The sequence below is a fragment of the Prionailurus bengalensis genome, chromosome E1 (genome assembly GCF_016509475.1).
Source record: "Prionailurus bengalensis isolate Pbe53 chromosome E1, Fcat_Pben_1.1_paternal_pri, whole genome shotgun sequence".
In the NCBI taxonomy this organism is placed as follows: domain Eukaryota; kingdom Metazoa; phylum Chordata; class Mammalia; order Carnivora; family Felidae; genus Prionailurus; species Prionailurus bengalensis.
The window spans coordinates 27,218,824-27,232,998 of NC_057347.1; the positions used below are offsets into that span (position 1 = coordinate 27,218,824).

General features: G+C 41.2%; 1 protein-coding gene across 2 annotated transcripts in view; it reads right to left on the reverse strand.

Moving 5' to 3' along the window:
• Positions 1–10,781: 10,781 nt before the first annotated feature.
• Positions 10,782–14,175, reverse strand: part of YPEL2 (yippee like 2) — a 62,395-nt gene continuing 59,001 nt past the window's right edge. For both annotated transcript variants that reach the window (XM_043583901.1, XM_043583902.1), the window contains exon 5: positions 10,782–11,879. In XM_043583901.1, coding sequence (XP_043439836.1) covers positions 11,790–11,879 — 90 coding nt within the window. In that variant the 3' untranslated portion in view covers positions 10,782–11,789. The remainder of the gene's footprint in view (positions 11,880–14,175) is intronic.

Below are 14,175 nucleotides of genomic sequence, written 5' to 3' on the forward strand. Positions count from 1 at the left end.
TCCCTCTCTCTTTGCCCCTCCCCCACTCATACTCTGTCTCTCTCAAAAATAAACAAACATTAAAATTTTTTTTTTTAAATAAGGAATGACCTACTCATGAATGCAATAACAGATGAATCTCTAAAGCATTATGTTAAAGTATTATGACAGATTCAATAGGCTACATACTATAAGGTGTTCTGAACAGGCAAAACTACAGGAACAGAAAATAGATCAGTGGTTGTCGGGGGCTAGAGATAGGAGGGGGATCACTATAAAAGGGACATGAAGGAACTTTTGGAGGATTTAAATATTCTATATCTTAATTGTGATGGTTAGTTACACGACTGTACCCATTTGTTAAAACTCAGGTACACCTCAAGAAGGTGAATTCTGCAATCTGTAAACTATATCTGACTTGAAAAGCTATTTGTATTTCTTTGGCTTTTGAGTTTCGAAATCCTAGGCCATCAAACGTAAGAAAAAAAGATTCCAGGGAAGAACAAAGCATTTGGGAGAAGATACCATAAATGAAAGCAAGATTTCCCCACCTCTCTCACTTGAAAAGGATTCCCTCACCCAAAGAGATTAGGGGTGAGAGAGGGGGAAAGAAAGTAGTCAGAGAGATTAGTGAGGTCTGGAGGTAAAAAGGTTAAACCTAAAGAGACCCCATGGAAAGAATTAGAGTTCATGTTCATTGACTGCCCAACCTATGACTGAATTAGCTCACATGTGGCCTCACCAGGCCATAGTGCTGAGGACTTTCCTTGGGCAGCAGATAGCACATCACTCTCTGACCAACCAGCTGAAATGATCCATGTTTGTGCCTGAAACGTTGCTCAGCTCTTTGTCCAACATACCCCATGTGGAGAAACCCTTTTCCTTGCTATTACATGAGTGACTGCCAGCCCCCATGTCCCCACCCCTTGTACTTTGGTTTGACTGAATGAAACCATTTAAGAACCTTCACTCCCACCATCAGATGTGAAACACATGCCTGCTTTAGTTACCTTTTCTATCTTCTAACATTGTCTCATTTACCTTATTGTTTCCAATGGAATGAAGGTAAAAGCTAAAACAATCTTTCCTTTCTCCCACAACAGTCCATAAATATCACTAGTCTCCTCTTATGTCGAGGTTGAAAGGAATAATTCTTTTATTAGATGACCATCCTTACATCCACATGAATATTTGTTCATCCAACATCACTGAGCTGCTAGTTTTTCAACCGTAATGAGTCCGGGTACCTGAACTCTGGGAGGAGTCCTGGGGAAGGAGACAGACAATCTGGTAAGGACCATAGCACAGGCCTAGGTCAAGAGCTAGAGGGACCCAGTGTTAGACAGGCAGCAAGAAGTCTCTGGGAAGCCTTTCTATAACTATACTTTCCAGTTCAAACCAGTAATTGCAATGGTAGCTCTGATCTTTTCTTCTTTGGGCAACCACCCACTCCCCTCTGTTAAATAAGTACTCCCTGAAGGGATTGAAGAAACTTCCTGAGGGCAGGGACCCTGTCTATTTATCTCTAGCACAATGTCTGGCTCAGAAATACTTGTTGAAAGAATGTGTAAGTTTTGGGGGATATTTACTATTTGCCAAATATCAAGACACATGTAAAGAAATATAAAATAAAATATGCTTAGAAAATGCATGCAAAGGGGCGCCTGGGTGGCGCAGTCGGTTAAGCGTCCGACTTCAGCCAGGTCACGATCTCGCAGTCCGTGAGTTCGAGCCCCGCGTCGGGCTCTGGGCTGATGGCTCAGAGCCTGGAGCCTGTTTCCGATTCTGTGTCTCCCTCTCTCTCTGCCCCTCCCCTGTTCATGCTCTGTCTCTCTCTGTCCCAAAAATAAATTTAAAAAACGTTGGAAAAAAAAATGAATAAATGAGAAAAAATTTAAAAAAAAAAAAAAAAAAAAAAAGAAAATGCATGCAAAGAAAAAGAATCATTATAAAACATCCTATTCTAATTCTTATTTGTCTAGTGATTCACATGCATTTTTCCACTTTGAAAACCACACATCCCTGCCTTGCCTTCACCACTACGATAGCAACAATAACCAACATTTCTTCAGCTCTAGGGTGCCAGGCTCCATCTCAGCTCTTGATGTACATTATCACACTTAGTTCTTACCACAACTTTCTTTTAGAGATCAGTCAGCTGAGCCTCAAAAGGTAACCAACCTATCCAAGGTCACACAGCTAAATCTAGCCTGGAAGACTGCTTTTTAGTCCCACATGCCAGTTAGCCTCCTGCCTACAGAAAGGATCTTTACAGGCATGCTCATGTTGAGTTCTGCCTGCCTCATGGCATAGCTTATTAGGGCAAATCACCCGTAGGCTACACCTGGGTCTACCCAAGGCAAGATGAAATATGTGATGCATTAGACACAACAGATCCAAACCAGTTATCTCTGTGGTAACTTTGGCCTTTCCTTTGCAAGATGGCTACCCACACCTCCTTGTTAAACAGAAACTCCCACAGGTCCTTCCTATAGGTAGGGCCCCAGAAGGTCAGTGGCTCTTCCTTTCCTCAATCCTCCTCCCTCAGATGGCTGGCATTCTCGCTGGTGCTATTTCTTTATAATATCATGGAGATATAAAATGAAATGAAATCTGAGTCTTGGGTATGCCCTGTCACCATGGAAACAACTTCAAACCTGGGTGCCTCCAGGAAAAGTGGGTGCTGTTCTTCCAATAGCAGTGGGAAAAAGGGACGGGGAACTGGACAAAGCCAAAACAAGCTCCTGCTGGGCTGGCAGCAGTTTCGGTAATACACATGGCATGTTCCACATTGGATTATGTCATCAGCAGCAACATTATCAACCTATATTCCTAATCTTTGACACTGTGCTGGCCTGGTACAGAACGTACCAACCAAATGAACGACAGGTCAAATTATCTTACTTTTGTGAAGGGACATTTTAAAGTCTATTAAGGTGGCTCAAAGAATATGGTAGGAAAAAAACAAGCAGTAATAAATTTTAAGAACATACTGTGACTGAATTTTTGTTTCTCGGAATGGGAAACCAAAATTTTCCCAAGAGACTCCATTATTAAAGCCATAAATAAAATATCCCTGCTTGGTTGCTGTGCCTGCATGGCCTTGCTCTGGAGAATGAGCTCAGAATGAGAAGCAGGCAGTCCAGGGGAGGCTGGGGAGGTGAGCAAGATTTGAGACCATTCTGCTTCTTCTGCATGTTGCCTGCATATCAGACCAGGGTGCAAGAATAAAAAGCAAATTATGCTTTATTGAAGACCAATAAAGATGGTTACCATGAAAATTATCAAACAGGATTCTAAAATTCAAGGATGTTTTTTTCTAGCTGATATCCTTCCTTTTTTCTTTCCATAAATGTACATACTCTGGAAGTAAAAGCAAGTGCATGGTGCAGGGACCAACTACTTGCCTGATCACCTAGGTGCTGTGTTCTACTTTGTCTGCTCATAAAACTCATGACCAAGTGTCGGTGACTTAACTTCCTCTCTTCCTTTGTAGAGGTGGTGTGGAGAGATGAATATTAGATCCTAACTAGCACTATAGTGCTAGCAATACTCAGCCAAAAAAAAAAAAAAAAAAAAAAAAAAAAAAAAAAGGTGACACTTGCTAAGTCCTATTTGATTGAGTCAATGTGCTGGACACATTATGGCTACTATTTGATCCTAACAATAACTTGAGTATGGTTGCTGGTATCCCTAAATTCATGGATGATGGAAAATAGTCCCTAGAACTGCAGTTACTTCCTCAGAGTGATCAATACATAAGCATGCAGTCAAGCTTCAAATCCCCATCTGTCCAACTCCAAAGCCAACCTTCTTTCTATTTTATCCTGCTTATTTCTGAGCTTGGAATAAACCATTAGCATGATTTTAATTCAATATAAATATAATTTAACAGTTCTGTCATAGTTTTCAAATAATTTTCTAATGCCTTAAAAAATTCAGCTTTCCCAGCTACCCTGTCTCTCATTAAAATGATCCCATGGGGAACCTGGGTGGCTCAATCAGTTAAGTGGTTAAGCGTCCAACTTCAGCTCAGGTCATGGTCTGATGGTCTGTGAGTTTGAGCCCCATGTTGGGCTCTCTGCTGTCAGCACAGAGCCTGCTTGGATCCTCTATCCCCCTGTCTCTGCCCCTCCCCCGCTTGTGCGCTTTCTCAAAAAATAAACATTAGGGGGAAAAAAGATCCTGTATCACCTAGAGGGGAATTAGAAGTCTCTTCATGACACGCAAACTTTTAATCTTTGGCTTGTTCCAAGCTGGCCTGGAGAGTTAGCCCTGAATGGCCCCACAGAGATGGTGTGGTATGTTAGAGTACTTTAGTCACTTCTACGTAGGCAAGTTTTTTACTTTCATCATTTCTATCAGTCTGAACAACTGAACGCAACAACTTTTTTCCTTAAAATCACAGCCCTACAATCAACAGGCCTGAAATCATATAAAATAAAGGTATAACAATTCTTCCTGAGGTTTGAACTCTTGACTTCCAATGGAAAAGACAGAATTTCTATTTCATTAAAAAAAGGGGGGAGAATACAAGAGGAGAAAAACAAAACCTCCATGATAGTTTGGGTGTGTGCTTGGTCTGATCTGCCAGTAAGTTTCCTATTTGGTAGTTATTCCTGTTTCCTGAATGGCAGGCTGGGGCCACAGATTGGGAGGGGGTGGGGGGCTTCAAATCAGAACAAGAATTTACAAATCCCAGCTCTTCCATGAGCATGTTATTTATGCTCTGAACCTTAGTTTATTCCTCTGTAAAATGGAGTATTTGCTTCATAGGATTGTTGCAAAATTAAGCAAATAATGTACATAAAAATAAAACACAACAGTCCTCTTCATTTCACTCCCAATTCAAATAGCAATCCGCAATCATAACAGCCATTTTATTACTGAGTCCTTACTATGTGCCAGGCACTGGGCACATAGATAATCTTTTTACTAAGTGAAACCAGTATTTGAAACCAGGTTCACTGACTCCAGAGAATGCCCTGTGCCCTGCTCTAGGTTCAGATTAAAGGATTTATGAGCAATTACTTCTGCAGGAAACAGCTGCCCATGAGGGTGGTGGTTGATGTGGCTGGATATTTGGCCAACTAGGGAGAGCCACGCATAACCCTTTGTTCTCCCACTCTGCATAATTAGTACCACTGATTTTCTGCTCCCAAGGATTAGTTCCCTGACTAAACTAGGCACATAATAGATGTCCAAAAAATGCTTGTTGAATAAATAAATGCAAATAGTAAACTGATTGCTCCTGATTTAACCATTTACCTACCTTGTGTAGGAAGCATTTAATGCCAACCTCCTCTCCATTCTCCTCTTAGGGATACTAACATATTAAACAGATTTTGAAAGCTGTTAGTTCTCCACCATCCACATTAATTCAATGTTCACCAACCAGTTATTAAGTACGTACTATTAATCAAGGGGCCAAGGATTACACATGGGATCTATTGCAGGGTATTAGAAAACAACAAAGCCCAGCTTACACTCAGCTATGGGATACACAATACCTTTCAGGCAGCAGTGACCTTTGTGGCTTTGCTTAAATTAATTTTTAACTCACATTCCCTGAACCCCTACTTATTAAGCAGTCATGACAGGCAGGCTAAGAAAGCATCCTGTGAAGAAGCCATACAAGAATTAAGAAGGCTGAAGGAAAAGAGGTGCTAAAATTTGGAACACAGTGTAGGGAAAGACCATAGGGCTGGGAAGCAAGGCTATGATTCCTGACCCTGTCATTCCCATGAAAACTTCCTAACCTCAATTTCATCATCTATAAAATGGGAATGATCAGCATTTGTCATTACTTTCCCATAGGGTGGTGAGGACTCCTGGGATGATGTGAGGAAATGCCTCACTGTGAGGATCTTAAATGAGGTCATGTAGGCAAAGTGCCCGATTCAAGGTGTGGCGCAAGCCAAGCACTCCATGAACATCAGTGATCTCCCCTCACTTTCCCCAGCCTGATCTCCTGGACAGCCCCTGAGGTGTAAGAGCTTGAAGTGTGAGGACTGCTGGTTTGAAACTGGTTGTATCTAGCACACATTATCTTTTCTCTCCTCCTGGTCTGCCAAAGGCAAACAAGAATGAAATGATAACAGACACATCCACTGAAGCAAAACAGGTCACAGGAATAAGATAATATACTCAAGGACAAATAAAAGTCAATTGCAGCTCAGCCCAGAATGCATAAGTAAAAATTCATGGGAAGTAGATAAGGTATTTCTTATTTTATACAGAACAGACTTTTAAAATAATTTCACCAATACGAAAACACACGAATATGTACACACTTGTGTGGTTTTAATATCTTCTTTCTTCCCTATTTAAATTGCCTAACCAAGGTGAGAACTCTCTAAGCCATGGAGAAAAGCTTTTGGAAAAGTTATGGTATAAAATCAAGTGTAGGCAAAAATATTTACTGTGTTAAATGAAGGCACCAGAACACAAAATTACTTACACTGACTGGTTATGCAAAGCTATGCATGTGGATGATCCTGGAGGCAAACAAAAACAGCTGATTTATTAGAATGGTTGAACCGTCACCCAGTGCCTAGAATCTAATATATGTTTCATAGTTGTTCAGTGAGTGAGAAGACTTGATTCTCCGTATACTATAACTGAATACTCATTTCCCTTTGTTAGCCAGTTATTCAGAGATAATGCTGCCTCTTTGTGACATAATTTTGTTTTTTTACAATTCTTTTATCTCTTCACTTAATGCAATCCAATTTCCCCCAAAGAAATTTGTATAAGCAGAAAAGTTTGGAGAGTCTAATATGGGGGTTAGTAGACAGAAATCCTACAGGTCACTCATGCATTTCTGATACCAAAGATAAGAGAAACATTTGTAGATAAGCAGGAGACCTGATTTTTATTCATTAACTGGCCAAATATCCTTGGAGAAAACAATCCCACAGGGTCTCAGTTGACAGCTCTGTGAATGGGGTTAGACAGATGACCTCCTGCAGGCTTTTCAGTTACTTTAAATGTTAAAAGTCAAGATAAAACTTGCTGGGTCAATTAAGACTAGATGAGCCTTCCAAATATTTGAAAACTTTATTTTCTCAAATGAGCACCAACACAGATTGAAATATGACAGAAACAATGCACTTTTCTCTAATACTGAATAACTATGTACAAATACAGGAAAAAGTGAGGACAAATTATTTGAAAATAATTATCTTTGTTATTGAAGCAAAGTGACCTGAAAAATGCCACCAAAAAAAAAAAAAAGATAAAGAAAATAACAAAACCCAAACCCAACAAATACAGTTTGTAAACACAAGCATAAATAGACAGATTCTATTCTATCGAAAGATCGTCTCTGCAGGTTGGAAAAGGGAACCGACTCTCACTTTCACCAAAATGTTATATAAAAACATATAGACAGATCCAATTTGGTGATGATTATAGCTTGTTTCTTCTTGGCTTTACCTTTCACTGCTGGCAGATTTCATGACTGTATTTTGCTTAAAAGGATTAAACATCTCTTTCCTCCACCTTGACCACTAGTACGTTTTCTGTTAAGAGTCAGACTCTTTCTTAAAATATATAAGTTGATTGGGTTTAAGATTTCCTAGCCTCTTCCTGAACCTGAGGCAATCTGATCTTGAAATAAAATAAGCTGTTTACCTACAAGGTATCGTGTATGATTTTACTGATGTTCTTTTAACCCAAACCAGTTAATGAGGTGGCTTTTACAACAAAGGGAACCCTATGGTACATAAGGAGTACACTCACATCTCAGAAATACAGATTTGACTCTGATCTTCACAAAACAACAGATTTCCTTTACAATCTGTGAAAGTTGAGCACACAACGAAAGAGGAGCAAACTGGCAATAGCTCCATGCTCAGAAAAACAAAATCCTCATGGTTTGCACTGTTGGTCCACTCAGAAACAAAACCACCAGAGAGAAAGAGAAGAAAAGTCTTATGTGCCGAAGGTGTAAACTGTAGATATAGTGTCCCCAATTAAAAAAAAAAAAAAAAAGAAAAAGAAAAAAACAGGAGGCACAATCCAAAGTGCTTTTTACACACATGTGTGCGTGAGTGTGCGCGTGTGTGCGCACACACACACACACATTAAAAACAAGATCCCAATTTGTTGGAAATTCTTCTAACAAAAGGAATCACTAAGTTGTTACTAAATTTGATTTTATTTATTTTCTTTTCTAGCCAATATTGGTACAAGAAAATATTTCAATTCTCAACCTGGTAATGTAGCGCAGAGTCTGTTCCTTCGGGAAAGAAATGCAGAGAGGCATTGCTTTACTGCCTCAGTCCAGACTAACGTGATACAGATCTTTTTTTAAAAAGAGTATATTGATGATCACTATTTCCCTTAAAATATACTTCAAGAAATGCAGAGGAAACCATAGAATTTAAAAATGAAAATAAAAAGTGCTCTCAGGGGATCTGAGAAAACAGCACCAAATATATTATTTAAAAAATTAAATATTATTTACAAAAGTTTATTTCACAAGCAACTTTTTAAATATATATATCCACTTGAAAATCTTTTTATAAAGGGGACACCTCTTTTTCACACAATGACCCACCAGTAAAGATTTACTCTATCCTATCTCCATGATCTTGCTGTCATAGGAGTTGGGGCAGCACTCAGTCAGGCCCAGCTGACAATCTGTGGCCATCAAGTTTGGCTGTATTTGATTCATATCAAATCAACCCATCAGCAGCCTGAGACTAACATCCTGGGGGTTTGGGTGTAACCCAGGGCTGCCAATGCCACATGACCTAGGGCAGCATAGGGGAGATGGAACTAGAGGGTCGGCTGGCTAGATTTCAGTTGCAAATGAAGGCAGCTGCTGGCTGAGGTATAGAACTTCATGCCTTTCCTTTCTCACTCCTCCCTCTCCCTGCCCTGCTACTCCCTGCACCCTGCCTAGGCTTTACCATCAAACTCCAATTCCCTGAACCTGCCAGGGGTGAATGGATGAGGTCTTTGGTTATGCTCTGAGTCAATAATTTGGTGAGGAAATTAAAGAATGAACTGACTGAGGCCATGAGTTGATGTGTCCCCATCACTCAGCTGCGGTCTCTCCAATACTGCTAGACATTAGGTAGACAAGCCATGAATGGAGATAAAGTTATAAGAAGCACTTTTGGTTTCATTGACACAAAGGGATAGCCTAATGAGTTGTGTTTTTTTCCCCTGTAGTTACAGAAAAACCAACATTCTACTCAGATCTTTCGCACCAAGTACGGCGCCATGCACCCACTGGATGCTCAATGGGTAATAGCTAAAGAAAGAAAGAAAGAAAGAAAGAAAGAAAGAAAGAAAGAAAGAAAGAAAGAAAGAAAGAAAGAAAGAAAGAAAGAAAGAAAGAAAGAACGAACGAAAGACCAGAACCTGGGTCTAACTGAAGCCTGCTCTGATCCATGCAACAGTCAGAGGCCTCATCCCCAAGGAGCAACAGTGGCACATGGGTCTCTTCTCCCTGTTGAAAATTCTAGGGCACCCCATGTCTGGTTTCTATATCACCACACTCCATTTGTAGTTTCACAGACAAAACACCTACCCATGTTTAACCCCCATTTTCTTTCTATGAAAAGGAGTATCAATAGTCAGGACTTTCCCCAAGCAAAGGAGCTTATCAAAATCCATAAATGAAGGCCACTACCTTCAAGGGAGACAGAAAGAGGGATCTATAACTTTTGTGCTGGCAAGCCAGCTTAGGAATGTGAAAGTAGAAAATGGTTTTTATTGAGATCTTGGCCCTGGGAGCCAGAAGACCTTTTTCTCTGGGAGTGGAAATGAAATACTCCTTCTGAACCTCATTCCGCTTTTTAGCAATGTGGGGAAACCTTAGCCTCCCCAGGATACTAAAATACTGAAAGATGTGGACTAAAAGCCTTTGGGAACAAGATTCAATTTCTAAGAATCCTTTTTTTTTTTTTTTTTTTAATTGTCTTACAGAGGTGGTCTACAGCTAAACCTGGAGCCACCTGGTTTCCTGTCAGTCCCACAGTTCACTACCTCCAGGGCATGACCACGCCTACCTCAGGTCCCCCTTCTGCAATCAGCACACAGAGACAGAAAAAAGCATTTCCACCATGGATCACTCCCTAGAGGAATTTGTTTGAATTCTGGAAATGTTCTGGGTTGGCTGCTTGAATCTTGATTATTCAATTTTATAGATTCTTGCCTCTATGAACTCATTCTTTTTGTGACTTTTTAGGTGAATTTTTTCTATAGGATCAGCCCCCTTTCAAGAATGAGATACTCTAACATAACCTGCACATATCTTAACAATAATTATATTTTCAGTCTAAGCAATAAAATTAACTCAGTTAAATGAGTTTCGGTCATGCACCATGTACTGGCTGAAGTGTTGTAGAAAACACTTCATAGTGTTGGTTAACTATAACAAACTCCTTTCTCTCATGAGCCTTATAGGGATTTGTTCCCCACTTCCCTAATATAATCAACTTTGGTTTGGGAGATGGGAGGCGGGGGCTAATATCAGAATTTATAACTTGATGTTTGACATCATATCTAAGCCCTCCCCACTGCTGGACCACTCTGACAATTTCTCTCCACACAAAGCATTCAAGTCCAAGGAGAATAGCTAGGGGCATGAGGAATCTACTGGCTGGGTTATCACTAAGCTCAAAGCCTTGGGACTTTGTTTTCCACAATCTACAATGATAGAACTGGAGAAAAACAACCAAAACTCTATGTACAAAGAATTGCTGATCTCACTGAAGCCATTGCATACCAAAGTGGAAATATATACTAACCTGTAATGGCTCAAATCTAAACTATTCCCAGCATTTCCCCACCCCACCCCCTTCCTTGCCACAATGCTCTTCTCTTATTAAGGGTCAGGAAAAAAAAGGTCAGACAGAACTGCTAGCTGGTTCTACTTTTTTTTTTCTGGCCCAATATCTGAGCCATTTCTGTAGGAGCTCCCAAACTACAGCCCCCTTTGTTCCCTGTTCTCCTCAATTACTGATTTTACTTGGTTGGTGGTCAAAGCCTTTGGGATGTTTGGATCTTGCACCCATTGCAAAAGGCAGTCTCCCATCCTCTCACCAACAGTGGCTGAAGAGGCAAAGAAGATTACCTGAAGGGGCACTGAGGCATCAGAGTTATCAAAACCATCTGGGCTTTGCACTCTCTGCTGCCAGGACACCCCCAGATGGACCCAGGAGGACCAGGCCCCTTTCCCACTAGTTAGGGCGCATTCTTGTGCTCACATGCTAACTGGACACAGCTGGTTCAGGAACAGAGCTTCTGATCAGAGAGAATGCAGTCATGAGGTATTTTTTTTCTTTGTCCTTTTAGACAAGTCGATTATTTCAAGCCTAAGTTACCAGGACTCCAGGAGCAGCACAACTTTGTTCCTACCTCTAACGTCCCGTCCCCTGACCAGCCCTGGGACCCTCACGGCTCCCCATTCCCTTCTTCCTTGCACCCCCGTGCTGTGCCACTGCTCTCCTGACAAGAGGCCATCAAGCAGCTCTTAATGAGCCCCAGGGCCCTTATCAAGGTGGGCTGCCCCATGCGGTCAGGCATCTGTTCCTTTCGTTGTTTTGTTTTCAGCCAACACTAGAACAGAGAGAAGCCAGGATCAACTCACAAACAGATACAAAGCAAAGAGACAGAGAGACAGCGATTTAGAGGCCGGTCACCAGAAAGACGGCTTCAGTGTGGGAGAATGCCCCAGATGGCAAGGCCCCTAAATGGATGGAACCAAGTGTTCAGTCACTCTCTCACGCTTGGGTAGAATGTTTGGTTGGATGGCGTTCACGTGGACACTGGGGTAGGTGGATACCCTCCAATCAGTCCCAGCCATTGTCCTTGATCATGTGTGCTAGCTCAATGATGTATTTGCCTTCTTTATATTTCTGGCTGCTTTCAAAGGCATGTTCCTAGGAGACACAAAGGAAGAGAAAAGACACCAAATGACCAAAGACAAGTAGGTGACTTTTTTTTTTTTTTTTTTTTTTTTGGTAGCACAGGAGCAAAGGCAGGTCAATGACAGGGATCAGGACGAGCTTCAGCCAGACTCACTGGGAGAATTCCCACCATGCAAACGTGCCAGGTCGCCTTCACTTAATATAGTTCTGAGGCAGCACCAGGACCTTCTCAACATTTACAATGGAGTTTAAATATTTTGCAATTTAAATGTTGTAAGTATTTTCTCAATATTTACCATAGAATTTCTTCAAGATCTATGCTCATTTAAATCTTTGCCCAGGGGCACCTGGGTGGCTCAGTCGGTTACTTGACTCCTGATTTTGGTTCAGGTCATGAGATCAAGCCCCATGTTGGGCTCCACAGTGACAGTGAGGAGGCTGCTTGGGATTCTCTCTCTCTGCCCCTCCCCTGCTCGCACTCTCTCTCTCTGTCTCTCAAAATAAATAAATAAACTTAAAAAAAAAAAAAAGTCTTTGCCCAAATGTCACCATCTTAGTAAAATCTTTCCTGAATATTCTACTTTAAAAGCACAACTTCCACCCCAGAACTCTCTCTTCCCCCTCTCTTCCTGTTTCATTTTTCTCTATAGCACTTATCATTCTCAAATATACAATATAACCTCCAGGTCTATTTTACATATTATCTCCCATTACTACAACATAAATTACATGGAAGACAGATACTTTCATTTATTTTGTTCAATGCTGTGTCCCTTGTGTTTAGAAGACTGCTTGCCATATAATAGGTCTTCAGTAAGTAACTATGGAGTGTGTGTGTGTGTGCGTGTGTGTGTGTGTGTGTGTGTAAAATCTGAGGGGAACTTGGTTTCAGATGCTAATCGGAAATCTGCTCTAAGGATGATGTATCTATGAAGTTTATGTGTTATAATTCTCAATTGTACTTTGTTACACTTAGAGAAAAGACACTCAGGGAGAGACCAAAGTATGGTGAAGTCAAATAGGTCTCTTTTTTATTTATCTTTCTGTTTCTGTGTCATGTGTGTTAAGTCTGTTTTTCCTTCACTGCCTTTCTCTAGGGAGAAAGGAGCTATGTGAACTCCAGGTTGAAGAACCCAGCAGCCCTCAAGCCCCCACTCCCACCCCACCCCACCCCCACCCCAGCTGCCAGGCTTCCGGAGGAAAAACTCAATATAAACCACCTGGCCAATTACCATCCTAAATTTACGGCACTGTGGGTGGGCTCCCAGGCTAGTAAGCCCCATAGGAAGAAAAAAAAAGCCCTGCATAGGTATAGGATCAAAGAGATATTTTATTGACAGGCATAGATGAATAAAAATATCTCAATGTATTATCAGAAAAACACTGGTCATCACGGTCATTATGGCTAAGTTTGGTGTACAGAAACAGTGGATATCAGCTGCTGTTCTGAGTATTCCAAATGAGTAAGTAGCTAAACCCTACTGTCCATAGGTTCTGGGCAGCATGTGTATGAACTATATCTTCTGTCCTAGAGCTCCAGGGATTTGGGTCCCAGAATGAGAGCTCAGACTTGAGTCTCTTGCTGAGAGAGGAATCATTCTACAAAGTGGAGAGGGGAGAGGCCCTGAGAGAGAAAGTGCAAACACATCACACACATGCAAGAGCTGTGGGCTCAGCAGTAATTTCCCTGACACTTCATTATTCCTTGACTCCGTGTGTGTGTGTGTGTGTGTGTGTGCGTGTGTGCGCGCGCGCGCGCGCGCGCTGTGTGATGTGTACACAATAGAGGAATGTGGTTCGAGAATACGACCTATTGTTCCATGGTAGCATGTTCAGGGTAGGCGGGAGGTAGAAAGAAAACTAGGAAAGTAAGACTATATCTCTATTGAACAACAACAAAAAAGCCAAAAGAAAAAAACATTTAATAGCCCCCAAGCCACAGGGCACTTGCAAAATGTCATAACTGGATTCCAGGGGACAGAGTACTAGATCTGAAGTCTACAGAAACCCCCAGACCTAACCCCATTTCTGTTTCCTGGCACCAGAAGCATCACTTAACCACTTTTGTTTATGACTGAGAACTTTCCATTTATAAGACTGGGATAAGTGAAAGTACTTCACAGGATTACTGTGAGGGTGAGAAGAAATAATGGAATGAAAGCTTGGAGCACCAGCCTGGGACATGAGAGGTAATCAATAAATATTTGGGGAGATGAATGCTTCTCTATATCGTCCTGTGATATCATGATACTTGTCAAGCTGTTTTATGTCTACCTGTAGCTTTCCTCTCTCATATGATGACTGTAAA